The 25,611-nt window shown below is 44.9% G+C and overlaps 8 protein-coding genes across 9 annotated transcripts; 5 read left to right on the top strand and 3 right to left on the bottom strand.

The window, feature by feature from the left end:
• The first annotated feature begins 11 nt into the window (after window positions 1–11).
• lrrc31 (leucine rich repeat containing 31) lies at window positions 12–3,244 on the top strand. The gene is made up of 11 exons (XM_084703158.1): window positions 12–153; window positions 402–430; window positions 639–836; window positions 935–1,078; window positions 1,157–1,324; window positions 1,420–1,584; window positions 1,684–1,878; window positions 1,985–2,152; window positions 2,237–2,401; window positions 2,509–2,664; window positions 2,772–3,244. The coding sequence occupies exons 2-11, from the start codon at window positions 418–420 to the stop codon at window positions 3,143–3,145; spliced, it is 1,746 nt and encodes a 581-aa protein (XP_084559284.1). The 5' UTR covers window positions 12–153; window positions 402–417; the 3' UTR covers window positions 3,146–3,244.
• lrrc34 (leucine rich repeat containing 34) lies at window positions 3,195–6,404 on the bottom strand. Its single transcript, XM_084703161.1, has 10 exons — window positions 6,227–6,404; window positions 5,868–5,980; window positions 5,436–5,500; window positions 5,264–5,347; window positions 5,019–5,147; window positions 4,803–4,898; window positions 4,565–4,719; window positions 4,326–4,481; window positions 4,097–4,223; window positions 3,195–3,778 (listed from the first exon to the last, which is right to left on the bottom strand). The coding sequence occupies exons 1-10, from the start codon at window positions 6,328–6,330 to the stop codon at window positions 3,488–3,490; spliced, it is 1,320 nt and encodes a 439-aa protein (XP_084559287.1). The 5' UTR covers window positions 6,331–6,404; the 3' UTR covers window positions 3,195–3,487.
• Window positions 6,405–6,488: 84 nt separating this feature from the next.
• On the bottom strand, window positions 6,489–11,242 carry mynn (myoneurin). The gene is made up of 8 exons (XM_084703464.1): window positions 11,112–11,242; window positions 10,024–10,323; window positions 8,914–9,842; window positions 8,630–8,789; window positions 8,364–8,542; window positions 8,138–8,224; window positions 7,651–7,734; window positions 6,489–7,544 (listed from the first exon to the last, which is right to left on the bottom strand). Exons 2-8 carry the CDS (start codon window positions 10,284–10,286, stop codon window positions 7,156–7,158), a joined length of 2,091 nt encoding a protein of 696 aa, XP_084559590.1. The 5' UTR covers window positions 10,287–10,323; window positions 11,112–11,242; the 3' UTR covers window positions 6,489–7,155.
• A 444-nt stretch (window positions 11,243–11,686) lies between these two features.
• On the bottom strand, window positions 11,687–15,117 carry LOC146275058 (uncharacterized). Its single transcript, XM_084703465.1, has 13 exons — window positions 14,953–15,117; window positions 14,575–14,676; window positions 14,357–14,456; window positions 13,983–14,141; window positions 13,620–13,737; window positions 13,402–13,452; window positions 13,258–13,335; window positions 13,100–13,156; window positions 12,893–12,952; window positions 12,730–12,782; window positions 12,530–12,632; window positions 12,145–12,269; window positions 11,687–11,909 (listed from the first exon to the last, which is right to left on the bottom strand). The coding sequence occupies exons 2-13, from the start codon at window positions 14,594–14,596 to the stop codon at window positions 11,690–11,692; spliced, it is 1,146 nt and encodes a 381-aa protein (XP_084559591.1). The 5' UTR covers window positions 14,597–14,676; window positions 14,953–15,117; the 3' UTR covers window positions 11,687–11,689.
• A 416-nt stretch (window positions 15,118–15,533) lies between these two features.
• LOC146275057 (apolipoprotein D-like) lies at window positions 15,534–16,747 on the top strand. Its single transcript, XM_084703466.1, has 5 exons — window positions 15,534–15,666; window positions 15,761–15,865; window positions 16,013–16,134; window positions 16,225–16,313; window positions 16,387–16,747. The coding sequence occupies exons 1-5, from the start codon at window positions 15,649–15,651 to the stop codon at window positions 16,620–16,622; spliced, it is 570 nt and encodes a 189-aa protein (XP_084559592.1). The 5' UTR covers window positions 15,534–15,648; the 3' UTR covers window positions 16,623–16,747.
• Window positions 16,748–17,081: 334 nt separating this feature from the next.
• On the top strand, window positions 17,082–19,865 carry apodb (apolipoprotein Db). 2 transcript variants are annotated; one of them, XM_084703144.1, is made up of 6 exons: window positions 17,082–17,220; window positions 17,564–17,633; window positions 17,879–17,994; window positions 18,117–18,238; window positions 18,487–18,572; window positions 19,177–19,865. In XM_084703144.1, exons 3-6 carry the CDS (start codon window positions 17,881–17,883, stop codon window positions 19,407–19,409), a joined length of 555 nt encoding a protein of 184 aa, XP_084559270.1. In that variant the 5' UTR covers window positions 17,082–17,220; window positions 17,564–17,633; window positions 17,879–17,880; the 3' UTR covers window positions 19,410–19,865. The 2 variants fall into 2 exon arrangements, with proteins under 2 accessions (XP_084559270.1, XP_084559271.1); XM_084703145.1 differs by lacking the exon at window positions 17,564–17,633.
• A 156-nt stretch (window positions 19,866–20,021) lies between these two features.
• Window positions 20,022–22,183, top strand: otos (otospiralin). The gene is made up of 4 exons (XM_084703538.1): window positions 20,022–20,237; window positions 20,463–20,532; window positions 21,077–21,103; window positions 21,496–22,183. Exons 1-4 carry the CDS (start codon window positions 20,106–20,108, stop codon window positions 21,681–21,683), a joined length of 417 nt encoding a protein of 138 aa, XP_084559664.1. The 5' UTR covers window positions 20,022–20,105; the 3' UTR covers window positions 21,684–22,183.
• A 135-nt stretch (window positions 22,184–22,318) lies between these two features.
• On the top strand, window positions 22,319–24,393 carry cops9 (COP9 signalosome subunit 9). The gene is made up of 3 exons (XM_084703156.1): window positions 22,319–22,482; window positions 23,034–23,106; window positions 24,186–24,393. Exons 1-3 carry the CDS (start codon window positions 22,420–22,422, stop codon window positions 24,221–24,223), a joined length of 174 nt encoding a protein of 57 aa, XP_084559282.1. The 5' UTR covers window positions 22,319–22,419; the 3' UTR covers window positions 24,224–24,393.
• Window positions 24,394–25,611: the final 1,218 nt, after the last annotated feature.

Raw genomic sequence — 25,611 nt, 5'->3', positions numbered from 1 at the left:
GTATGTTTACCAAAGGAGTTGGAAACTGACAGCACATCCGGGACATTAGCGATACACCTGAGAAGCACAAGACATGTTACGTCACTGGTGAACATAAAGTTGACACTCGCCGATAATTTAATCACTGGAGAAAGCCAGGTCAATTCACACAAGGTAATTGATTTTGTGCAAATTCGACATTCATTTTCGTTAAACAAGACGTGGGAACATTTGATCTAACATGTCATGTATCTAACAAACTTAATGGCGCTAATTAACTGCATTCTGTTGCCCGTGTTCATGCTGCGTTTGACGTGCACACGAAGTGAAAATGGCATAACAGTTGCAGCTGACCGTAACATTTTAATCGCTTGTCTGTGCGAAGCGCAATTTCAACTCAAACGCTGGTATTGTCACTGCAGGTGCTTCCAGGCTGAAATGGAACTTGCTGGTATGTTGACCCGCCGACTGCATTCTCTAGCCTTCCCACTGTAGGCTATTGGTTATCATAAAAACTCATATCACACAGTTACTGTAGCCACAATAAATTTGTATCGATCTCACATTTGCTCAGCTAAATCCATTGATGTGGACACTGACCCTAAGGCAACGCGGCTGTCAATAATATTTTCTGGAACATGAATTTGTGATATGCTCAGATGGACAGCGGGGACGAGAAGCGGGTCCGAGGCGCTCGCCCTTCGACCTCATCATGAATCAGATCCGCAGGAAGCGCCCGGGCTCTGATAAGAAGGGTTCCTCTGGTCGCTTCCTGTCTCGCCCGTCAGATGGCGGGGGGATTCCTCAGGACAGAGAGACCGAAGAGAGGGAGGAGAAGCAGAAAGGAGAGGGGACTGGTAAGGTGACATGGAGAGATGATATGACATAAGATAAGTTAAGGAAAGTGACCCTAAATGCTGATACTTTATCGGACGTGTCCCGGGTGTACCTCCAGACCCAGCAGAGTCAGTGGAGACGCTGTATGATGGAGGATGGGGCCGTGTGTGTGTGTTCGTGCAGAGGCTGGGAAAGAGAGCAGACAGCAGAAGTCTGAGTCTGGCTCACTGTGATCTCACTGCTACAGACACACTGGAGCTAGGTGAGACTCACCCACTCACACATATTACCTTTATATTTCTATGTTTTTGCGGTCAGTTGTCACATGTTCTCCTCTCAGGGACACTGCTGCCATGCTTGCCTCAGTTGGAGGAGATGGACCTGTCATGGAACGAACTGATAGGAGGATCTCTCCGGGCCTTGACCTCTCACCTCCTGCATGTGGGCGGGCTCAGAACTCTGAAGCTCTGCAGCTGTAGGCTGAATCCCGATGACATCAGTGCTCTAGGTGGGGCTGGAAACGGTGACATCACAGTTAGCGTAGTAGAGCTTTCATTGACGACGTCAGTGATTATGTGTGGGTTGACGTGTGTGTGTGTGTAGGGGGGGCTCTGGAGCATGTGCCCTTACTGGAGGTGTTGGACTTGTCTTGGAACGTTGGGATTGGGGGAGGACCTTTGCAAGGCCTACTGGGTAAATTCCGCCCAACACTGAAAGAGCTACACCTGGTTGCCTGCCAGCTTACTGCAGCTGATGCCTCTACAGTGGGTAAGAGAGACCTGTCTCCTGTAAAGCTTTGAAATGACAATTTCCTCAATAAATCCCTCATTTAATCTCATGGAGTAATCTTTTCTTCTTTATTCCTAGGTAGGATAATAAGTGGTCTTCCCAAACTGTGTGTGTTGGACATTTCCTGTAACCCTCTACTGGCTGAGGCGGAGGAGGGGGGGCCAGGGGGAATAGGGATTGGGGATCTTGTCCCCTTTCTCTCTCACTGTCCCTCTCTCACAACACTCCGATTACATTCATGCGGTCTGACACCAAACACCCTTAACATTTTTGGTAAGGAGCCAGTTGATTGTGTTTTGGTAAATACATTGTCTAACTTCAACTGGGAAGAGGTATTGTGAACAAGACTGACAGGAGAACTCCCTCTGTGTTTACAAAGGTGGTTCACTCCGCCATCTCCCATCCCTGCGTGAGTTAGATCTGTCCTGTAACAAGAAGCTGTCAGGAGGGTTATCCCTTCTGGCACCTCACCTGGCCCACCTTCCACACCTGGAGAGCCTAAGTCTACACCTCTGCTATCTCACACACACAGACCTGGCTTCCCTAAGTAAGTATGTGGGTGTTGATGTGTGTCTAAAAGGGAAAATGTCTGTGTGTTTGTGTGATAAGGAGCATAAGGCTGTGTCTCCAGTCCAGGTGCTCCCCTCCCTGTCCGAGTTGACCAAGCTTGACGTGTCGTCCAATAAGGAGGCCGGGGGCGTGGTCCACCCTCTAGTCTCCGCCCTGCCTCTCCTACAGATGAGACAGCTCCCACTCAACAGCTGCAGCCTGACCGAGGACTCATTCACTGCACTGGGTACTCATCTACATAGCAGTGTATGAAAGGGTTCTTAGGTCGTCTAAAACATCTCTAAGCACCTGGAATGAATGAACTGTAAAGGTCTCGTTGTGTGTGTGTCGTAGCCCTGGCGATACCACACCTACGACACGTTGACGTGTCGTGGTGTAAAGTGGCAGGGGGCCGGCTGGCCCTGCTGTTGGAGGCCCTGCAGCCGGGCGTTCTTCAGGAGCTGCACCTGAGCAGCTGTGACCTCACAACAGATGACCTGCTTCAGCTAGGTGCACCCCCCTCCCCCCCTCCCCAACATACACACACACACACTTTCGCTTCATACTTCAATCATCCCACTGCTCGTCTGTTTCCTGTCTGTTTGTACTTCCTGTAGGGGTTGTGTGTAAGCATGGCTGTCTCTCCTCCGTCCGTGTTCTGGACCTTTCCTATAACGGAGGTGTGGGGCCAGAGGGTTGGGCGGGGTTGTTCGGAGCAGGGGGCCTGGGGTCCCTGGAGGATGTTGACCTCAGCCTACGACCTTTGACCTCTGCCTCCTCTGCGGCCTGGTTGCCCTCCCTGCTGTCCGCTCTGCCTCGCCTCCCAGCACTGGTACGCCTCGGCATGCAGCGATGGACACTCACCAATCAGGGGAGAGACCAGCTCAACCACGCCCTCAGGAAGAGAGCTGTCCTATTGGAGTGGGACACACCCATATCAACGCCATCACCCAATCAGGACCGGCTGGATGAGATGCAGTCAGAGGAGTGAGCAGAGAGGACTGACTCGAACCAATGTTTTTCATTTGTAATAATCACTTTCAGATATGGCCACATACATTTCCTTCTTATTAAAACATTATAGAAATCCCACATTGTGATAAAAAAAAAAACCTGATGCAGTTCAATAATTAAATTCCAATCTGATGGATTAGCGTTCTGGTGCTGACATTTTGGTGGTGTTATCATCATTAATCATTACTGTATAAAACATGTTTCTGATCCATCAGAATTTTACAGAAATAACTGAGTGACGCTGAGGGGTTCTGGTGTAGTAACGCATTGGCTCCTCTAACCGTTTAAACCAATGAAACATAAGGTTGAAAAAGTTGTGTCACAGTCTGTTAGGACTCAGCACAAGCTGTGGGGCCAAGGGGGGCGCTGTCTGGACGTCGGAGCGTGGAAGGGCCAGGTTCCTGGCTGGGTCAGGGCTTGTTCCTCCTGTGAGAGCGAGGGCAGAGTTGCTGGCCGGGTCTCCGTCCAGGCCGTAGCTGGGAGTCCAGTAGTAGTGTCTCCTCAGACCGTGGAAAACCTCGGCCAGACACAGCCGCCCGTCCACCTCGTACACACTCACATCGGTGTGGGCTGCTGGTAAGCGTCTACTGGCTATCAGACTGTTGAATGCCTGGGGAGTGGGGACCAAAAAGGGAGGGAACACCAACACAGTGTGCGTACAAAGAAGTCAGATGGCTGAGCGGTTAGGGAATCGGACTAGTATTCTGATGGTTGCCAGATCGATTCCTGGCCGTGCATCTCTGGGCAAGGCACTTCACCCTACTTGCCTCGGGGGGAATGTCCCTGTACTTACTGTAAGTCGCTCTGGATAAGAGCGTCTGCTAAATGACTAAATGTAAGAAGTGGAAGGGGTACTATTCTATTCATGATCATTTTTGACAACAGTAGTTTCTGTGGTGGGTGTTTCGGTGTGTTCAGACTGCCTTACCTGACAGACAGGCTGGTGTAGGTGGTTGCCCCAGATATAGATGTGTGTCAGGGTCCTACTGCTCTGCATGGCACGAGCCAGAGCCACAAGACCCTCACTGCCAATGTTGTTACTGGGAACGGACAGCCTGAGACGAAAGTGAGAGGGGAAAAAAAAGCCAAAACAAAGAGTCAAACATTTACCACTCAAGAAGTCACGATTTCATGGAAGGGTCCCGGTGGTGTCTCACGCTCTCAGGCTGCAGCCAGGCAGAGCCACAGCCTCGCTCAGGTACACGGCTCCGTCGTCTTCGATACGATTGGAGGACAGATCGAGGATCTCCAAAGTGGCGTTCCGCTTCAGGAGCTTGGCCAGACACTTGGCCCCGTCACGGCTCACGCGGTTACTTCCGGGAGGGAGGACATCGAGTTGTGTGAGGTGGTATGAACATGGCTGACGTGCGTGTGTTGTATGTCTGTGCGTGCGTACCAGCGCAGGTCCAGGTATCGTAGGCTGTGGTTAGTCCCAAGGGCCTCTGTCAGCCTCTCCACCCCAAAGTCAGACATTCCCATCTTCCCCAGGTGGAGCTCCCGGAGGGTCTGGTTGATCACCAGCATGCGGGACATGTGCACTGCTGTCTCGTCCTGGGAAAGACAGAGAGACACCGAGGAGAGAGGGTGAGGAGGAGAGAGGGTAGAGGGACGGTAGAGGGACGGTGCGCGATTACCTGCTGACTGAAAAGCAGGGGTCGGCTGACGTTGACAGAACAAAGGCTCCTGTTGTTGTTCAGCATAATGGCAAATGCTATCACACTTTGAGTTCCCTGCAGAGAGAGAGAGAAAGACATGGAAGAAACCGTCAAAATCTCTCCGCTGCGTGGGTAAAAACACACGTGCCTCAAGTGAGACAGTGTGTTGAAGTCATGCGTGTGAATGTGCGCTACCAGGTCACAGTCAGCTACGTCCAGCTCCTGTAGGGTCGTGTTGACCTGCAGCATGCTGGCTAAGTGCATGGCTCCTTTGTTCCCTATCTTATTACCAGTCAGCCTCAAGGACACCAGTGCACCATTATGCTGATGAGAGAGACAAAGGGGAGAGAGGAAGAGTAGGGGCTGTTTGTTGCTTTGTTGGGGAGATACACAAAGAGAAATAGTCTGGGTGGGGACTGGGCATGTGTGTTTGTACAAACCAGCAGACTCTTGGCAATGAGCTGAGCCCCATCCGCTTGTATGTCATTACACATCAAGTCCAGGCATTGCAGGGCTGCATTCTCCTGTTTAAAACAGTGTCAGTAACACAATGATTTCCTTTTGAGAAAGGGCCACGCTGTGCTTATGGGTTGTGTCATGTGAGCGGTTTACCTGAAGGAGGTCAGCAAGATGCCTTGCACCTTCATCTGTGAGGCTGTTGTACCGGACATCCAGACCTGTCAATCAAGAAAACACATATTGTGGGCTTACAGTGTGTGTCAACTACAGCGATGCGAGCGACACAATGCAAACCATTCATTTTCAATTATGTATAACAAGTTTCATCTATACACCAGTCTTTTTACACTGAGAACACAGGGGGAACAGATTTCCCTGGAGGCCTAAGGAAAGCGGTTCCCCACTGTATATTACAGTCTGGCCATTTTAAAGCAATACAGTGATGCTGGTGGTGTATGTTACTGTGATCATTATGTATAACAAGTTTAATCTATACATCAGTCTTTTATACTGAGAACAAAGACTGTTAGTCCACAAGATATCAACACTACTAAAAGTACTGTCTATTCACAGGGGAGAACTGACCTGTCACTGACTGGTTGTTTCGGAGAGCTCTTGAAAGAGCCAGGGCGTCATTGTCAGTCAATTTCTGAACCCGTCTCAGGCGGTCGTTTCCCGTCAATTTGATGGTTAGATTTCTAAGTGAATCCAACAGTGGCAGAGTGGCAGATTAGCATAATAGCCTGCTGCTGACCCTGTATCTTCTTTTTAAATATCACGTTAAATATTGACTGGGCTGCCGCTAAACAAGTTGACTGATAGTCAAACCAAATGGGGCTGCATGTTATTAGCTACTGTACAGTACTGTAGGCTACTACAGTCTGTAGCCTAAGTACTGTACCGCCAGACAAACGGAGATTTTCTTTAAGCTAAGCTAAACTTACCCAATTCTTCCTTCCGTCTCTTGCAAAACGTCTAATATGTATGGGTTTGTTTGCAGTTTGTGCTCTGTGCAGACAACAGAGTACGCCTGTGAAATACCACTCATAGTGAAATTGTAGCTAACCAGAGCATGTAAGTCTGAGTCCGCAGCCAATGTTTGGTCGTTATAGCAACAACACTCGTGTGCAGCTGATGGAGAGGAAGATGAAACCATTTTTGCTGATTCTTAAAATATTGATTGACAAATAGCCTACAACAAGTTCATAGGGGAATAAATAATTTATTTAACATCCCAAAATATTCTCCACCAAAACGTGTTAATGATTCATAAACTCTGGAATAATACTAATGAAATAAAACCGAAACACACCCATCTCCAATTAATACTTTGAAAGAAGCATCTTTCTCTGCCTGTGTGACAAATTTGAAACAATAGATTATTCACTATTCAAAGAACAGGTGAGAGTTTTAGTTTTAGAAGCTTAAACAAATTCAGATTGGGTTAGAATTGCAGATTAGAATGGCAGTAAATTTAGAAAGGATTGGAGACACTCTAAAATAATTACATGAAAGAAATAGAACTAAAACGCTTTCCAGTACGTTCAATGAAGCAGGAGAAATATCTAAAACAGTATGATACTTTATCACTCCCTAAAAGTCAGTTTGGAACTTTTGCCTGGAGAAAACGATATTCTAGAAATCGTATCACCCATTTACCCTAAAAACCCTGAGAGACACACATAAGGGAGGGTTCTATAAGTGTCGATGGTCTATAATCTGTTTTTGTAATTCCCTTCCAGTGTGACCCTTTGGGATAAACATGTACCAGCACACCAGTCAACTAGTTCTTCATGTTGGGATTTTGAAGGAGAAAGTGGATTCACTGCTCAAAGCTCGAAACACAGCAGAGTTTACTGCAGAGGGTCGTTGGTCAATGTTGTTGGGTCTCAATTATGATAATCTGCTCCACATTGTCAGTCATTGGAGTGGCTGCCCTCAGCTGCTCCACCAGCGCACGGAGGGTGTCTGGGTGGATTCCAGTGTCAACGCTGTCAATGTGGAAGCCATAATTAGGCTCAATGTTGTCAGGGTCAGGTTTTGGTATGACAATGCTCGCTTCCAGACTGTCCAGGTTCGGGTTAGAGGAGTCTGTTTCAAATTTGATGAAAGTAGACCCAGACTGGACCCCGACAGTCTGGGTGTCAGAGTCCAGGTTGGAGGGTTCGGCACCAGCGGTGGGTAGCAGGCGAGAGATGAGCCCCTGGTGATCGATGGGAATGTTGAGATGGCTGCTTCCCTCTTGCAATGCTGCACATTGACCTAGAGACAGGATGACACACACATTGGTTATGTATTTTGTCCATTTACTCTTCTCGATTGACGGCATTGTTCTGAAAACCACACGCACACACACACACACACTTACCGGCATGCACCCTGTCTTGATGTCTCAGCATGTTCTTAATGCTTATAAAGCTGTTCCCACACAAATTACACTGCACAACAGCCCCTGCAGAGAGAATACACTCCGTTACACACAATCACACACACACTAGCTAGTCCAACTCTAGTCTAACACTAAGCAGTCTCTAAAGGTGATATTGCCTCCTATGGACCTTAACTCTTGTTTTATTCTCTATCAACCTCTCTACTCTCTCTGTCAGCCTATGTAACCCTTTCCACCCCCTCTTTACCCATCTCTGTCCTCACCAAGTCTCCCAAAGTATCTCTACCCTCCATTTACTCGCTGCTTGATATTGAACCTTCTGGAAAACAATAGTTCTGCGGACGAAGGTGTGATGATCATCATTTGTTGAGTCTGGCAACTCAACATTCCTCCTGATGCATTTTTGGGGAAAAAGTTCAAATGAGTCATTCTGATATTTGTTGGGAGTGTAGGAAATTGGCCTCACCTTTCCCATGAGAACGTGCATGTTTGTTCCGTTCTGACACAGATGCAAAGCGTTTATCACAATCCGTGCACGCGTACGGAGTCTCTCCTGAAACACGCACGCATGCACACACGGTCATGGTTAACAGAGAAAAAACATGGACACAAGTGGCTGGAACGGTCGACGAGACAATCAAGAGTTGTTGCGAGGACGTCGCGGATGTGGGGGGGGGGGGGGGTAGTCTCACCAGTGTGCTTTCGAGAATGTGAGATGAGAGAGGAGGAGACGGAGAAGGACATGCCGCAGGTGTCACACTGATAGGGTTTCTCGCCCGTGTGTCGTCTCTTGTGATAGATCAGGGTGCTGGGCTGGGCAAACGCTTTCCCACAATCTTCGCACACGTACGGCTTCTCTCCACTGTGTAGTCTGTGGAGGTGACACACGCTGCATATTCACATCTGCACTTTCTCACATGATGCTAATAAACCTGTATACAGACACACACAGCCCCACCTGCAGTGGATCTTGAAGTTGGTCGAGGTAGCGAACTGCAGACCACACTCTCCACAACGGTATGGCTTCTCTTCTCCATGGTACATCCTACAATGGGACACCAGTTGACATTTCTGGATGAAACTCTTATCACACTGAGTGCAGGAAAATGGCTTCTCTCCTGCAACAAAGGGGAAGACAAACACAGAGTGTGTTCACCTATGTATACATTTGCGCCAGCAAGTTGTATCCTGAGTAGTTAGGAACTACTCCCTACTGTGCTGTACACAATGCACTTTGTTTACCTGTGTGTATGCGCATGTGAGTCTTCAGCTGGTTCCCTTGTCTGAAGTGTTTGGAGCAAATGGGGCACTTGAACGGCTTCAGGCCTTTATGAATCCGCATGTGTCTACGCAGACTACTGTACTCTGAGAACACTTTGTTACACTGAATGCACAGAGGATGCTCTCTTTGCTGCTTGCGTACCTCTTCGTCTTCCTCCTCCTCGTCTTCTACTTCCACCCCATCCCAGTCTTCGTCGCTTGTGTTCCCTTTCAGTTTACCCCTCCCTCTCCCTCTCCCCCTTCCTCTGCCCCTTCCTCTCCCTCTCCCTTCTCCACCGTTTCTTTTTGGTCTTTTGGCTAGAGAACTGAGGGGTGAAGGACTCTGGTCTGAAGGAATGTCTCTTCCTTTATTTATAGCTTGGAGGTCAGAATCCACAAATGAGATCTCCTCTCTCTTTACTCCCCCTCTTCCTCGTCCTCTCCCCCTCCCTCTTCCTCTTCCTCTGCCCCGGCCCCTCCCTCTCTGGGTCTTTACCACATCTGCCAAGTCCTCGGAGGCACTGCTGGGGGAGGTCGCTTCACCAGGTGGGGCCTTGGGCTTCCGTCCCCTCTTCCTGCCCGGGCCTCTCTGGGGAGAGCTGGTGTCGGGTGGGGTGTACTCTGTATTGTTGCTGTTGTCCTCCGCTTCTGTCCTGTTCTCGTCTGCCTCCATTTCTTTAGGCTCATCGCCCACGGAAGAGGCAGAACCGGCAACTAAATCCTCATGGCCAGCAGGGGATGGAGGACATGGTGGGTCTGGGAGGGAGGGAACACTAGGGTCGGACTCTAATACTTCCTGTGATTGGATGGCCACTTCTGACACAGGTAAAATAAGAGTTTTTTCTATATACTGCTCCGCCTCTGATATTCCGAGGAAGACGGCCGCTTTGCGTACCGCCTCAGAACTTTCACTGTTGACATGGGAACAAGAAGAAATGTTGTCTTAAGTGTGTAAGAAGAATTTCACATTTCAGAAGACTCCAACCCTGGCAAATAAATCTTTTTGGCATCTGGCTGATTTGGTTCTGACTTTATCACAAGCAAGTCCTGGTATTAATGGAAAGTGTTTTTATAAAAAGGTTTGTATTCTACCTGTCAATGCTCATGGCTCCCGTGTAGATGAACTCCAGCAGGCTCTCTAGAGCTTGCTGACTGACCACTTCCGGGTCAAGGATCGTGTCCTGTTGAGCTGGGTCAGACACGGAGGAGAAAAACTGGCTGAACGCCGCCAGAACATTTCTGTGAGCTCGGAATGGCACGTCGCCCACAGTGATAGTCATGTCACAGAACAAGTCGGTGTCTCTCTGCTGACGCAACTTCTCCAGCAGGAGCTCTGCATGGGTTCGCTGAGACATGGCTGGGATTGGCTGCTTGATGGTCCCCAAGACAATGCTGAGGAGGAAGTAGTACCATGATGTGATAATCATAGTTTCAATTTATACTGTTAAGCACCATACTCTGGGCAGAGATTGATAGTGATAGGTATCCATGGTGCCACAACCGTTCTAAAGCACACTCTGTCTCTGTGATCTGAATAGAATGTTGGCATATTTATTTCAGATTGAGTAAACATTAGTACATGTGTTGTAAACTTGCTGACTGTTGTCTTTTGAACAATTGATGCTTTTCTAAATGGCTGGGCCTGGCTCGTTTCATCAGGCTTGCTAAGGCCTCTATTATAGCTACACAACCATGACTGACTCCTAGTCATTAAGATGGCGGCCTGCTGAAAGGTTAGAAGATATAAATCCACTATTCATCAGCTCACTGATCAAGCAGTTGCTTTCTAGTCAGATCCTAATAATTAAAGAAAATAAAAGTTCCTGAAAATGACGGAAATGAATCAACGTTCGAGTCAAAACTTAAGCACACACCGCAGAGATTGCTAGAAAAAAGCAATAATGGTGCAGTGGTTAAAAACATTTCGCTAGTTAATTGGGTAGCTGAAAATTTATCACAATTTCAATAGCTAAATTAATTGATCTGGATGAGCGCGCATAATAACAATGTGCTCTTATTTCGAAAGGATGCGACGATGGGTGCTCGTTTAACATTACATCGGTTATAAAAAAAAATACTGCCACGTGTTTTTGTGGCCAACGCCATAAATACAACACCACATATGACCAAACAGTAGGTATTTAACTCAAATAGTTTGAAAATGCATGACAGAAAAGTACCTTATTTTATAATCCCTCTCTTCCAGCCGCCATTTCTGGTGACGCAAATTAACTTGGTCACATCTCGCGAGACTTACTGGGGAAGAGTTTGAACTTCATTGAACCTAGCCCCTGACACTCAACAAGTAAAATAACGCTCTTAATGTCGATGCAGCGTTACAAGGAAAACCGTGTACAAACATACAGTTTTGAGAAAAATAGCATATTTTCACATACATTGTACACTTTTAACCAAATGTGAAATGGCACTGCTACCCGTGAATAGAAATGCAAAGTTTATTTTTATATCAACTGAAGGTAGACTGGGATGAAAAAGGGTTAGAATTTGGGTAGTTATTATTGTCATGCACATGGAGAAGGGTTAGGGTTGGTTAAAGAGTTGAGTAGTTAGCAGTTATGTAGAAGTAAAGAGTTGTGTAGAGCTAAAGTTTTGAGCAGTTATCAGTTAAGTGTATAGAAAGAGGAGTACAAGTAGCAGTTAAGTGGGGTTAGTGTGGGGTTGTGTCGTCATAACGGGATGAAGGATTAGAAGGGTGAGGGAGAGCTGGGAGAGGGTAAATCAAGAGTAACACTGGTAGTTACACAGGCGGCATGCCAATGTGGTGGACAGTACAGTAAGGCTGCATCAGGTAGCTGGCGGTGGTCCAGAGGATGTCGCTGTAGCCATGCCCGTTCTCATGGTCGTAGAACACAGGCCCCATGGAGGCCATCACCCCCAGGGAGAACAAGAAGCCCAGGCAGAAGGTGCCAGCAGCCTGGACCCCCTTCAGCAGATTCTCAGCACGCTGGCGCCACCAGCTGGAGACAGAGACAAAGGCAGGAGGGATGAGACAAAAGTGAGGGAGCGTGGGAGCAGCAAGATAGAGATACAGTAGAACACAACTAAGAATGTGGTTTGGATGGTTCTAACGTGGGTGTGCCCTCTGAAGACAGACAGTGATCCAGGTGCAGTTTTGTTTCACCCATGGCTTGAGTTGTGGATAGTATAAACTCCCACTCTTTTGCTCTACACTGAATAGTATTGGTAATGCACCTTTTGGTCTGGACATCAACAACAGGGCTCTTCTTCTTCCCAATAACGTTCAAGGTGGGCTCCTTCACTTTCTCCTCCTCAACCTCTTGCTCAATATGCACTTTCTCCTCATCAGAACACTCAACCTACAAGATTACCAGACTTCTCAGCAAAGTTTTCCAGACCAACAGTTGCTGAGATAGGGAAGACATTCTAGCTCATTTTAACGTAAGGAACACTCTAAACTCACTGGGTTGGCTCACCATTGTGGTATGAGGGCAAGGACATTTTATCTATTGGCAAACCAAAAAGGTCTCGACACAGAATGTTGTACTCTGACCTGCAGTACTGCTCACCGCCACAGGAAGGACAGAGGCAGAGGATCATCACAGAGGGTTTCACTTACACGTGAGCGAGATAGCAGTCCCAGTTCATCTGCAATGGACATGGGATGGTCGCCAGCCACGGACAGAGACCCCTTCACCTCTGAGGCATCCGGTCCACCGAAACTGTCCACGAGATTCAGATTCATATAGCCGAGGCCTTGAGGTGTTTTAAGAAAGTGGGTGGGTGAGGTGATGCAGATGTGGTATTGTGTTCACTTACACCAGAGCCTCCTCCAGCTGGACCTCCAGGCGTTTGTTCTTGTTCTTCAGCTCCTGAACACAGACTCAAGGTCAGGAATTAAAGCGCCAACGTTGTTGTCATAATGTCAATGGGAAACAAGAACGCAATTGCTATTAATTCATATTAGCGCATTCTACTATACCTGTACAATGGTGGTGTACTCTTCAAGGGAGCTTTCCAAATGCTCGATGATCATAGTTTTCTACAAATAAAACAGACACAAACTCTAGCCCAAGCCCCATTTGTAATTACATAGAAGAGAAAACCCCAGGCAGAACTCTCCCAGAGCGGGGAAAGTTCTTTCTGAAACTCTGTCCCGTCCGACATTACAGATGGAGACAGATCTTACCTCGTGCAAGTCGTTACTGTTCTTGTCAAGGGAGAGTCGGTGCTCCTCCAGTTGTTGCTGAGAGTCAAACACCAAGCAGACAATCATTTTTCATAAATAAATGTGTGTAAATAAATGTGTGTGTGTATGTATGTGAGTGGGTGAAGAGGATGAGACACCTGTAGGGCCTGCAGGGCGTTGCTCAACTTGGAAATCTTGCTCTTGTTCTTGGCCCTCTCAGGTAAGATGCAAGACATCTGAAACACAGGAAGAGTTAAACTCACAGTGTTTTCTACAAGCGAGTTGACCAGCGCTGTCCATACCTCACTGTTGATGTTTTCATATTGGGCTTTCAGGGCCTTGTTCTCTCTCTCCTGCAAGAACAGAAAAAAAAGCCAAAGATGATAATGCTGTTGTTTTTTTTGCTCCGAGTGCAGTGGAGTTAGATATCTGTGAGGGTTTTATTGTACATTGTCATCAGTGGAGGCAAAAACACGTCTCCTGACAGTTGGTGGTTACTGAAAGTACTGAAAGTACCCACCAGCTGTCGGATGCGGTTGCCCTGGGTGCTGATAGTGATGTCCATCTCTGCGGCGGCTCTCCGGAGATCTTCAAGCTCATCCCCCAGCTTCTCAGCATCATGCATAGCCTGCTTGAGACTGAAAAAAAGTCCAAATACAATACTGTGATGAATGTTGTTATTATTAGCAGGCTAACCCTGACATCTCAAATAGTTTCGATTTCTGAACGACATTTAGAGTATGAGGTAACCGACTCAATTTGCACTCATACTCATTAGCTCCAGAAGCGCAGTTGTTGTGTGACATGATGGTTTGAACCAAATCATCTTGTAAAATGGGGGTCATGCATGAGTACATTTGTGTGTGAGCATGACAATTTGTACCTTTTCAGTTGGTGGCTGAGGGCCGTGTTCTCGGTGCGGAGAGATGTGTTCTGCTCGTCCGCCAGCTCCACAGAGTGCTGCAGCTCCACATTCAGCTGCTTCAGTCTGTCCTGAGAGTACATCAACTCTGAGATGACATCAAGCGTCTCCTCGGGATTTCTACAGACACATTAATCCCAGCGTACATCAATTTCACAGGTCATAGAGACCACACCACTTCTGTAATGCCCACCAAAACCTCTAAATGGCCAACACTTGTTTGCATCACTTCCAAGTTCATTTATATATTCGGCCTACATGCATTGCAATTTGTTGCATAAAGAGACTGTCAACAACAGAATGTGTGTGGTAGGTGTTTTTGTGTAAAATCTCACAGGCCTGAAGCTTTGAGAAGGCTCTCATCTTCGGACACATACATCCTAGCTGATTCGTCATTCTGCTTTTCCTCTGCCCCGCAAACGTGCGAGCATGCACCTTCATACAACATTGATGCACAATGTAATATTGTTATTTCCCATAAATTCAATGAGTTTCCTAATCAACACATTTTCGGTTCCTTTCCCCTTCGTTAAATGCCTCGGAAATGCCTTACCTTCTTGACCTTCACTTTCCATAACCTGTGGTCGTTTATGATGTCATAGTGTGAAAGCTTTCCAAGTCAGTCACTCAGCTCGCTTCGACTAGCATCCAATACCTTTTTAGAGTCAAACATTAAAAGTTAATTTAATAATTCATTGCTTAGTCTGCTTTAACTACCTATATAGAATAAAAGAGAATAGCTAGCTAATGCAGTAATCTGCTCACGATCGCACATTGAAAGCTAACATACATTAGCCAATGTAGACTGCTAGCTAAATCCCCTAATATTAACTACCCCGACACTATATGTTTATTCGACTATATTTATAATATCAATACATAATATATTTTAAGACCGATTAAAAAAAAAAAACAGTGAAAGAAGGGCTACCAGTTTGAGAGTTTTCTTGAAGGCTAACTTATTAGCTATCTAACTCCAACAGTAGCCTAACTTTCACGATGCATTTAACCAATCACAGCTAAGTAAGATAACGATTAGTATCAGGTTTCCTGGAGGGTTGGAATGATAGCTCTCCAGATAAAATAACATAAATTGAAGGAGTTTGAAAAAATATAGGCAGCGTCTATAAATGTGTAAATCATGATGCACGCTTTGTGTATCCTTATAATGGCTGTAACATAGGAATTACTACAGTACTGTGTTATCTTAGGAACAAAATAGGTTAAGCAAAAATCCTTTAAGAAATTATAAAATGAAGACTGAACCAATATCTTCTCAACACTGAACTTGCATACTGCCACACAAATACGAAAGACAAAAATACATATTCAAGACAATATTGATTTAAATCAATATTGGGTGCCCAAGACTTTTGCATAGTGTATATATTTTTCCTTTGGTGTTTTTTTGTTTTTGTGTGATTTCAATCTGTGGTTTGAGTGTTCTTGTGTAAACAGTTTTTTTTTTACCCTCCAAAGTCCACTGGTAAAAGCTGAAACATATGCAGACTGCTCAGACCACTTTCTGCAGCTTGGACATATGAAGAAGTAGCCTCTGTGGCCAACAACTGCAGTTTTAAATTAGATTAAGAGGGAAGTGAAGAATCAAGTTGGATCTATTGTTATCATGGCTAAGTGTTTACAGGTAATGTGTCATTTGTGTATCTTGCCATATTCTAGAATCTGTTTGTGTTTCTGTGTCTGTTTTGTGTAACTCACTTTGTGACCATGTGGGCTAGGTGCTCTTTGTGATTATAATTGCTGTGATACCTGCACATGCTCAGTCATTCCACCTGGGCCGGTGTCCCACCCCTGAACTTCAAAAAGACTTTGACATTAACAAGGTAATCTTTAAACCAATTCATGTCAGGGACAGATTTGTCTATGACAAGATCAATGCAGTTGGGTGTATTTGATGGTTGCCCAGATCAGTGTACCTTGAGGTTACTCGAGTGGCTGATGTTGAATAAGTGACACTCCCTGTTCTCTAGTACCTTGGGCAGTGGTATGAGATCGAGAAGCTTCCTGCTGTGTTTGAGAAAGGGACATGCAACCAGGCCAAATACTCCTTACTGGATGATGGGACCGTCCAAGTGCGCAATGCAGAGCTGTTGTGAGTTAAACACAAGCATTGGCTATGTGTGAATACACATCCATTCACACACTCTATTAAAGTCAAGTAAAAACACGTTCTGTCACTCAGGGCTAATGGGAAGATTAACTCAATAGAGGGTGTGGCCAAGGTCAAAGACTCAATCCAACCTGCCATACTCGAAGTTAAGTTCTTTAAAGGTAGGTCTCAAATGCCAAACCAGACCCTCTCATGTCTCACACACTCCTATTAATACACTGCTCCATTCTTCAGGTGTTCCTGATGCACCATACTGGGTCCTCTCTACAGACTATGTGAGCCATGCGCTAGTCTACTCCTGCATTGGGTACCTGGGTCTGTTTCATATAGACTTCGCCTGGGTCTTGGCTCGCAACAGGACACTGCCTGATGATGTCATCAGCCGGCTCCATGAAGCCTTAGCAGTAGCTGGAGTCAATATCAACCGCCTTACTTTTTCTAACCAGACAGGCTGCCAGGATATGTCTTGAGAATACACACACACATATACACACACATATACACACACATATACACACACATATACACGCACATACACATATACACACACACATTCATGTATCATTAAAGTGACCAATTAAAAAGTCAAATTCAATTTTATTGTTCAGTGTAATTGCATTACTGTCTTTCACCATCCCCTGTCTACCATTTTAAAAAGTATGTATGTATATGAAAAAGGAATGTCCAAATTGGTAGCATGCCTGTTGATGACAAGAATGTGCATTACATTGTTCAGTTGTGGGTTATACATCATTTGTTTTTGTAAAAAGAAAAGTGACGTGAATCAGGGTGAAATCACCTAAAAGACACCGTCCTATGATATAATTCATGACAGGCAGGCACTTTTCTCACTCAGGAATGCATTCACATAATGGTCTCATGACGACAATTTTGCTAATCAACTGCCTTGTGCTACACGTGCGCACTGACGCTGCGCTTGGAGCTCATCTCACACAGTGCTGCACTGAGAAGGACTCCGCGTTGGATGTATTGCTGGTTATTACTCAGAATTTAAGAGAATATTTCAACCATTCTTTTTCCAAGCTTTTTTCGTAACACGCAAGACAGGTAAGAAACGATTAACCCTATTTGAAGAGATGTAATGTGGGTCCAAGTCATGATAAATGAACAGATTTACAATGCTATAGTGAAGGGGCTATTATTTACCGAAGGTTTGCTGGGATATGGGCTATTTTCAAAAAAGTATTGTGATTAGACATTGTGTATTATAATATTGTTATAATAATCATAGACAAGTATGTAATGTGAGTTGAACGGAAAATATTTAGTTCTCTTGGTGATAGTTGCCCTTGTTTTTGAGTTACGGAGTAATTGGACCTTCAGGTAATGCTGATTATTGGTTTTCTGTTCTCTGCCTTTACACTCCCCCCCCCCCCCCTCCCCTTTTTAGCTGTCTCTTTATCACACTCTCTTTGTGTGTTTGACAAAAGAAGGGAGTTAAAGTATAACTGGAAGAACAGGTGGGGCAACACAGGTAGCAGGTAGTGTAAATTCAAAACACAGCATGCAGCTTTAGATGCACCTGTTGTGGTAGACTATCTAGTGTGCCTTGCCTATGATCTTGGGCCGAGATGACAGATTATGCCAACAATGTTATGTTATGCAACGCTTGTTACTGAGGTTTCTTATAATGGACGATGTATATGTATATTTTTTATTGACTTTGGGAAAATCTAATCTCATGCACTCTTCTCCTCTCTTATAGGGATGACGTTTCTTGTTTTTTCACTTTTCCTGCTCCTCCCTCTGGTGTCTGCCCAGACCTATAGATGGGGACCCTGTCCATCTCCCAGAGTCCAGCCCAACTTCGACCTTAAGCAGGTCATACACACAAGACAATACATACACTTTCTCTCTCTTTCTTTCTCATTCTCTTCCTTGCAAACACACGGTTGTCAAGTCTGTCTAACACACTCACACACGTGTACACCTTCTGTCCTCAGTACCTGGGAACGTGGTATGAGATTGAGAAACTCCCAGCATCGTTTGAGAGAGGAAAGTGCATTGAGGCCAACTATTCTTTGAGGGGGGATGGCACAATCCGAGTGCTCAACACCCAGACCTAGTGAGTAGGAAAACAAGAATTTGGGGCTTGCAACATAGTTATGTTTGTCGATGTATGGTGTATGGGTGACTACTGACTAGAACGTGAAACTGGTATGGTCAGTTTCAGACCTACAACCTTATGGACGATGATGCGTGAAGTGTACTGCAAGTCATTTGTCATTGTGTGTTGTGAATGTCAGAACAGATGGTATCTGAGAAATATGTCTTAAGGGACTGTCTCCTCTGTTTCTGTCTGTCTCTCTCCAGTAAAGGCAAAGTTACACCTATCGAGGGAACAGCTGTTGTACCAGATTTCAAGGAACCAGCCAAGTTGGGAGTCAGTTTCTCTTACTGTGAGTCTCTTCTGAGCCTTTTTTTCTGTCATGACACATTCACATGATTGAATTTGCCGAGGCTGTTATGCTCGAGAATCCACCGTAATTCAGACACAAGGACTTTCGCTGTGTGCATGACCTCAGCACTGCAGTCTCCCTGGGTAAGGGTCACATTATGACCTTAGAGCAGATAAACAACCTGCTGGGAAAACTGTTAGTGGAAAATGAGACCAAGGGACATCTGACATCATCCTTCTCAGGATGTTTGTGTGTGTCTGTGTCTGTGTATGTGTCAAGGGGGAGAGGCACACCACTCAACACCAAATCTCTCTCTCTCTCTCTCTCTCTCTCTCTCTCTCTCTCTCTCTCTCTCTCTCTCTCTCTCTCTCTCTCTCTCTCTCTCTCTCTCTCTCTCTCTCTCTCTCTCTCTCTCTCTCTCTCTCTCTCTCTCTCTCTCTCTCTGTCTCTCTCTCTCTCTCTCTCTCTCCTTCTCTCTCTCTGTCTCTCTCTCTCTCTCTCTCTCTCTCTCTCTGTCTCTCTCTCTCTCTCTCTCTGTCTCTCTCTCTCTCTGTCTCTCTCTCTCTCTCTCTCTGTCTCTCTCTTTCTTCCACTCTGGTCCCAGTCTCTCCCTACAGCGCGTACTGGGTGCTGAGCACAGACTATGGGACCGGGGCAGTGGTGTACTCCTGTACCGACATTCTGAAGCTGTTCCACGTGGAGTTCGCCTGGATCCTGGGGCGCTCGCGCTTCCTGACTGTTGCCACCGTGGATCATGCCAGACAGCTGCTGCAGCAAGAAAACATTGACATCACTAACTTAAAGGCCACTGACCAGACAGGCTGCCAAGATGTTTAAAAAGACAGCTTAGAGGATGACTGGTACCCTTTATCTACTACTCTTTTGAACGCTCAAGTTTAGATTGACTTCTTGTTACTACCCGCATCTCTTATCTCAATCTGAGAATTCTGAACAGGTGTAATCAGTATCCCCCTGCTTGTATTTGACACTACCCATAACATTATGCATGTTTTAGATCTGATGTAATGCCTTTAAATAAGCAGTATATACGGGTTGATGAGAAATTGAGCACTGCATATCAGGGTACAATTCATATCTGTTTTTCAGGAATTGTTTTACAACAGACATTATATATCATATGTTATGTGTTCTTATTTCAGAGTTGGTGATACTTTAAGTATTTAACACTGAATTGTTTTATTCTCTTGCATGGGATTTTTGTAGGCTTTTGCCTATTGGATTTGTTTTCAGATATAAATATTGGGGTTTGTCTATTAAAGTATAGTTTTGAAATCAGATGAAATAATTCTCTTTTTTTGTGTGACCATGAGGAATTAGATTGTGACCGGGACGCAACAATGAAAAAATTAGCTTACCACCATAAACTACATAAAGAGACAGAAACTGTCTATGTGATGATAATCACTTCTGCCCTGTCATTTAGAGATTGCTGCTGCCGCCGTCTGAAAAGGCACAGAGTATAGCACCGTACAGACAGACAGGCACACTCACACAGCGTGGCTATGGAAGAGCATGTTGGGATGTGCGCATGTGTGCGCTGGGAGGGGACGTGTGGCCAACAGGGTTGAGCAGCTGTGTTGTTGGTCTCCTGGTCTCCAGCAGAACACCAGCATCACTCTGATTCTCTACTGGGGCTACTCACAGGTAAGTAACTACAGGTCTCCTCACAAGGCTGAAACTTCTGCTCATATCACTACAAACGTGCTTTACCAAATATAATGATAACTTTTACCAAAGCAAAAAACCCTGGGTAACATATGGGTAAAAGCAGATAGGAGGTAATTGTTGCATAGAAGTTGACGCCAGTCAAAATTGTACACATATTTCTGATGCTTTACTTGATTTGAGTGTGTGTGTGTTTTGTTTCAGGTGGGCAGAATGAAGTTGCTGGTCCATCTCAGTATTTTCCTCCTCTGTCTTATTGCCTCTCGCCTGTGTGGTGAGTGTCTTACACTGGGAAATCACTGCACATTCTGGGCTTGTGATGATGATTACCTATTTCTTTACACTGCTTGGTGTGCGGGACGAGTTTCACATTTTAACTGTTTGAAAGATGAAGAGTTGTAAAAAGTACTATATTGTAGAAAGTGCTTATAGACTTGAATAAACCCTTGTTTAACTGGCAAATATAGCTTATTCTTATCATTTATAGCACTGACAGCAATGCATCCATAGGAAGACTTCTGTTTTTCGAGTCTTGGATGTATACAATGAGCAGTCTGTTTCTGTATGACTGTGTGTATGGTTACTCGTGTGCTGGCTAGTTTGTGTGTGTGTGTGTGTGTGTGTTGTGTGCAAACACAGTGAGGAATAATATTTGAGGAGGAAACGGGTTTCCTCAGGTATCATGGACTCCCTCGGGTTATGCTAAATTTTCCATCATCTGAATCCCCTCTCTGTCTGTGAAGTATTTTGGAATGCTCTGGAATGCTAAGGATCTCTCTGAGTCTTTCCGTCCTGCCCCTTCTCTCCCTCTCTCTCAGGCGCCAGAGTCATCGTTCCTGAAGGAGGTAAAATAATAACCTTCCATTTATGATGGCAGATTAGAATCCCCATATGAAGCAAACCTTATTAAAGTTATTTAATCGAATCCCTCTCTCTCACTGTGGTACCACAGGACAGCTACTTTGTATCAGTATCGTTCATCAGTCTGTTTCCATTTACTGTGCTTCCAGTGAAATAAGAATCTGTTGTGGAAATATGTTCATCTTTGCAATGCAAAGTTTCTTCCATTCTAAGATAGAAAACATCAGTCTATGCAGAGATTCAGCCTAACAGCACTCCCTCTCATGCGATAATGCTTATACATACTGTGGATGTTTTTCTCCTTGCAATAGCCTTGTAAAACACAACACTGTAAAATATGACATGTCTGTGACTCTCCCTGTCTGTGGGTGTACAGTTCCATATGATGAGCCCCCAGCAGTCCCCTACTGGCCCTATTCCACCTCCGACTTCTGGCACTACATAGAGTACTTCAGGTCCATCGGAGCCTACAACCACATCAACGAGATGGCCCGTGCCTTCTACGCCCACCAGCACCTGGGAGACACACTTGGATACGAGACTGCGGAGGGACATGAGCACTGAGAGGCCAAGGAGACAAGGGGGACACAGGGTTCGGAAGAGAGAGTTTCAGGGGAGAGGGAAATGTGTGGAGTTGATTACACAAACAGGAAGAGATGGAGGGGAGGTTGATGAAAGGCTGGGCAGAAACAAAGGCAGAAGGAAGCTTGCTCGGAGATGCTATAGAATTAGATCATTTTAAATATGTAAACATATTATAATCTATTAAAAAGTGGATACCTGCCAACATACAGTTAACTTTTGTGTGTTTGTGTTTTTACTGTTTTGAATGCAGTGTGGGGGGGTCTATAATAAATGATAAAGAGTAAATAAAAAAGGAGATGAAGAACACAAGCTTCTTCTGCAGTCTGTGTATCCTTCTCTCTGTATATTATGTGTAATGTATAATATAATATAGATATTGTAGAGTAATGTAGAGTAGCAGACATATTATTGAACCTGTAGTGCTCTGTCCAGTGGCAGCCTTAATGTAAAATACTATCGATGTAACGTGCAATATCAAATAAAAGGATGAACGTTATTGGTCCTGCCTTTCTTATTCACCCACACTATCCAATTTTAGGATTTCAACTGAGAAATACTAAGGCTATTTCGAGTCGGTACCATTGGTGTTTGATGCCAGTCGAGCTCATTTGACGGTTACCTAAGGAGAATCTTAGTGTCACACGGGCCAGTGTCCGGGTGTGATTCAACGATTACCTGACTGTCAGTGTCAAGAACAAGTAGAGACTGAAGAATTATGAAACCTGCAGTGGATGAAATGTTCCCGGAGGGTGCTGGCCCGTATGTGGATCTAGACGAGGTTAGTAGATCTTAGAGTTGCACGAGCATGGCTTGTAGTACTAGCGGTAGCCTAGCTAGAAAACCTATGTTTAGCTAGCATGTACTTTGTACGAGCTAGCATCTATAACTTGGCTGGCTTCCGCTAGCCTAGTGTGGAATGTCTTTCTTTTTCGATTTCGATTTTATTGTTAGCTCTATAAAAAGCACATATTGCTGTACGTGTACCAATGATCCAAAATACTGTAGGAAAAACCCCATGCATACATTGATACCCATGGCGAGCTGTTGTTTACCTGCTTGCTGAAAGAACATTGAGATAACTAGCTAGAGCTAGAGCTTACAACTTGCAAAATAATAGCTAGCTCTAGCTGTGTAGTTACTAGCCAGTTAGTTCAGGTAGGATGCTTAGTCTAGCTTGCGACATCAGAGTACAAGACACAAGTCAAACAGGAAATATATCAAGCATGTATTTCTAGCTAGCTTAATGCTACATCTATGTTGTGTTTTGTTTGCTAACGTGTTGAAATAGATACAAGGTTCATGAGTTGAATGTATGACTGTGTGCCACAGGCAGGGGGCAGCAGCGGCCTACTCATGGACCTTGCAGCTAATGAAAAAGCGGTGCACTCGGACTTTTTCAACGGTATGATGTCCCCATCCACCTCCGTCGAATCCCTGTGTCCTCGAAATTAATTCCAGTGGAAGATGGGGAAAATGATTGTTTAATAAACCTTAAGAAAATAGAAAGGAAGTGGAAAAAGGTTGCACGGAAAGGCTTTCCATTCTCGTCCGCCAATACTACCACACCTCACTACCGCAGGCCCATTGAAATATAACTCCTAAATCACTGACAGAACTAGTGAAATAGTTTTTTTGGTGCCAATGGTCACCACTTGTGGTTTAAAAAGAGAAGTGCGTCTCATTCAGGCAGGGTCTCATTCAGGTTGGACCTTACAATTGCTGTCAATACAAACTATCAACTGTCAAGGACATTTCTACGATAAAAGTGCAGTTTATCATAATGGCAGTTATGGATTAATTGTAGACCTGATCAGCAACTCATACATCCATGCTTGTGTTTGTTTTGCCAACTGCGCTGTCTAACGGTGACATGACCATCCCATTCCCATCACATCATCCCATTAACCTCAATTCACATTTAAAGAACACATAGGCCGACACACTTACGCAAATGTTTAAGTTAATCTGTTTTTCGTCTCTGTGTTGGCCACATATGAAACCGTTTATGGCACAGTAGCACATGACCTAGAAAAGAGCTGAATGCTGAAAACAGGAAAGGAGAGGGGTTGCAAGAGAGGAGGAAAGAGTGAGCTGGAAAAGGAGAAGACGATGTTAACGTGGCTTTATTGGTCCTGTTAGACTGAGGCACTGCAGGACACCTCGTCAGTCAGCCTCTTTGAACACACCACACACACACTGACACACTCACACACACACACACCACATACACACCCTCATACAGGGCCCTAAAACCACCGTTCCCCACAGGTTCTGTGATCTTTGTGACTTTTAATGACGTTTCCTTGAAGCTTCTACCAGCCGAATGGTCAACTAATCAATTCATTTTGGACTAGGTGGGGCAGTGTAGGGATAAGGACCTTTTAAATCTGTGGGACAACATCATTTCTTGTCATGTTTTTTTTTTTAAACAACTTTGCCTTTTCTTTTTGTTCTTTCTTTTTGTGTCCTTTTTTTTAACAGACTTTGAAGATCTGTTTGATGACGACGACCTACAGTGAAAGAAACCTTATGACGTCAGTGTGTGTGTGTGTGTGTGTGTGTGTGTGTGTGTGTGAACGAACATGGATGCTGCCACTTGACCTGAAGAAAGATGTCCACTGCTTGTGAGCCATGTTGCTATGTCTCCTCCAAAGTGTTTGTTGTAATAAAGCTTTCTGTTTCTAACCCAGCCATGTTGAACCAGATGTCTGAATTCTGAGAATCCCACACATTCCATTGTTGGGCTAAATTATGAGTATGGTTTTGCTGTTGTCGTGTTTCAGTCTGCTCTTGGTGGGATTGCAGGTTTTGTGGGCGCACAGAAACACCTGTTAGCAAACGTAATTACACACACGATACATGGAAACTATAAGGTATGGACAGGACGAGGCAGGTAAAGGTTTGTAAAACGTGGAAATGCTTAAAAATACGAGGGGTATAAAACATGGTTGTTCACAATCCTTAAGGTAACTTGCTGAAGCAGATGCGTTCTTTCAGCCTGATTAAGCTTCTAATCTAAACTGATTACAAATTGCACACAATTTACTTAACAAAGATGAATGATTCACAGGTGTTAATGACCAATGTTTTTCATTGCTGTTTAGTTCCCATCAGTGTGGAATAGGGAGCTCTGATGGTCAATGTGGTTGATGCTTTATGGGCCCTTGCAGCATGGCCTTGTTGAGGTCAATTCACAAACAGTTTAATACATTTCATGTTCACTCAATGCTTGAGAGGTAAAGAAATTCAATTCAATATTTGAATGAAAATCTGCTTGGAATTACTTCTGGTTCCGGTTTGAATCATAAGTTACACAATTTAATTGGACTGCCTATCTGTTCTTTAGTTTCAAGGATGTAAGAATGACAAGGAAATCAGAGAAACCATCTGGCAAAGTAATTTTGCAACAGATTCCCTGTACATATATATGAGGGGGAACATTGGATGCAATAAGGTTGTGGTCCACTTGAAAAGACAATTGACAATGCGCAATGTAATATTACAAATCCGTTACCTGAATAATCATTGTTGAGATGGTTTGGTGGTTCAACAATGTGTGTGTGTGTGTGCATATGCATACAAATTAACTGTTACAAAGCCAACGTGTCTGAACGCAACAGACTTAAGAAGGAAACTGTAGATTATGAAATTCCTGATGGTGAGACCAGCTGTCACGGTCAGGCTGCCTGTGTGAGAATGGGCTTGTCTGCGTTTCAGGAGCATGCATGATTCTGAGCTTGTGTGTGCGAGTAAGGTGTGTGTGCTTGAAATCTGTGGTCTCAATCACCAAGGGGGGCTGAAGGAAGTGCTTATGTGGCACCTTACACGCACACACATGTTATGCTTCTTCGTTTTTTTCTTCATTTTCTCCTTCTCGTTCAAGGTAGGTGTTGTACATGCGAATACA

This window comes from Hypomesus nipponensis, chromosome 8 (genome assembly GCF_054491055.1).
Source record: "Hypomesus nipponensis isolate SF chromosome 8, ASM5449105v1, whole genome shotgun sequence".
NCBI lineage: Eukaryota > Metazoa > Chordata > Actinopteri > Osmeriformes > Osmeridae > Hypomesus > Hypomesus nipponensis.
The sequence above is the reverse complement of the archived record's forward strand: the minus strand, read 5'-3'. Positions and strand labels throughout refer to the sequence as shown.

What these genes read in the sequence shown, in the direction of transcription:
- otos (XM_084703538.1), top strand. Translation starts at nt 20,106, where the DNA reads ATGTTGGGATGTGCGCATGTGTGCGCTGGGAGGGGACGTGTGGCCAAC. An exon ending in TCTACTGGGGCTACTCACAG is followed by an intron (nt 20,238 to 20,462) that starts GTAAGTAACTAC and finishes GTTTTGTTTCAG; the next exon opens with GTGGGCAGAATGAAGTTGCT. An exon ending in TATTGCCTCTCGCCTGTGTG is followed by an intron (nt 20,533 to 21,076) that starts GTGAGTGTCTTA and finishes CCTCTCTCTCAG; the next exon opens with GCGCCAGAGTCATCGTTCCT.
- mynn (XM_084703464.1), bottom strand. Translation starts at nt 10,286, where the DNA reads ATGTCTCAGCGAACCCATGCAGAGCTCCTGCTGGAGAAGTTGCGTCAG. An exon ending in TCACATGCGCATACACACAG is followed by an intron (nt 8,790 to 8,913) that starts GTAAACAAAGTG and finishes CCTTTGTTGCAG; the next exon opens with GAGAGAAGCCATTTTCCTGC. An exon ending in TCAAGACAGGGTGCATGCCG is followed by an intron (nt 7,545 to 7,650) that starts GTAAGTGTGTGT and finishes TCCTGTCTCTAG; the next exon opens with GTCAATGTGCAGCATTGCAA.
- apodb (XM_084703145.1), top strand. Translation starts at nt 17,881, where the DNA reads ATGACGTTTCTTGTTTTTTCACTTTTCCTGCTCCTCCCTCTGGTGTCT. An exon ending in GTGCTCAACACCCAGACCTA is followed by an intron (nt 18,239 to 18,486) that starts GTGAGTAGGAAA and finishes GTCTCTCTCCAG; the next exon opens with TAAAGGCAAAGTTACACCTA. An exon ending in GGGAGTCAGTTTCTCTTACT is followed by an intron (nt 18,573 to 19,176) that starts GTGAGTCTCTTC and finishes CTCTGGTCCCAG; the next exon opens with TCTCTCCCTACAGCGCGTAC.
- LOC146275058 (XM_084703465.1), bottom strand. Translation starts at nt 14,596, where the DNA reads ATGGAAAGTGAAGGTCAAGAAG. An exon ending in GCAACCGCATCCGACAGCTG is followed by an intron (nt 13,453 to 13,619) that starts GTGGGTACTTTC and finishes CTGTTCTTGCAG; the next exon opens with GAGAGAGAGAACAAGGCCCT. An exon ending in ACGCCCTGCAGGCCCTACAG is followed by an intron (nt 13,157 to 13,257) that starts GTGTCTCATCCT and finishes TTTGACTCTCAG; the next exon opens with CAACAACTGGAGGAGCACCG.
- lrrc31 (XM_084703158.1), top strand. An exon ending in CGATGACATCAGTGCTCTAG is followed by an intron (nt 1,325 to 1,419) that starts GTGGGGCTGGAA and finishes GTGTGTGTGTAG; the next exon opens with GGGGGGCTCTGGAGCATGTG. An exon ending in AGCTGATGCCTCTACAGTGG is followed by an intron (nt 1,585 to 1,683) that starts GTAAGAGAGACC and finishes CTTTATTCCTAG; the next exon opens with GTAGGATAATAAGTGGTCTT.
- cops9 (XM_084703156.1), top strand. Translation starts at nt 22,420, where the DNA reads ATGAAACCTGCAGTGGATGAAATGTTCCCGGAGGGTGCTGGCCCGTAT. An exon ending in CGTATGTGGATCTAGACGAG is followed by an intron (nt 22,483 to 23,033) that starts GTTAGTAGATCT and finishes TGTGTGCCACAG; the next exon opens with GCAGGGGGCAGCAGCGGCCT. An exon ending in GCACTCGGACTTTTTCAACG is followed by an intron (nt 23,107 to 24,185) that starts GTATGATGTCCC and finishes TTTTTTTAACAG; the next exon opens with ACTTTGAAGATCTGTTTGAT.
- lrrc34 (XM_084703161.1), bottom strand. Translation starts at nt 6,330, where the DNA reads ATGAGTGGTATTTCACAGGCGTACTCTGTTGTCTGCACAGAGCACAAA. An exon ending in GAGACGGAAGGAAGAATTGG is followed by an intron (nt 5,981 to 6,226) that starts GTAAGTTTAGCT and finishes GGATTCACTTAG; the next exon opens with AAATCTAACCATCAAATTGA. An exon ending in TCATTGCCAAGAGTCTGCTG is followed by an intron (nt 5,148 to 5,263) that starts GTTTGTACAAAC and finishes CTCTCTCATCAG; the next exon opens with CATAATGGTGCACTGGTGTC.
- LOC146275057 (XM_084703466.1), top strand. An exon ending in GTGCGCAATGCAGAGCTGTT is followed by an intron (nt 16,135 to 16,224) that starts GTGAGTTAAACA and finishes TCTGTCACTCAG; the next exon opens with GGCTAATGGGAAGATTAACT. An exon ending in CGAAGTTAAGTTCTTTAAAG is followed by an intron (nt 16,314 to 16,386) that starts GTAGGTCTCAAA and finishes TCCATTCTTCAG; the next exon opens with GTGTTCCTGATGCACCATAC.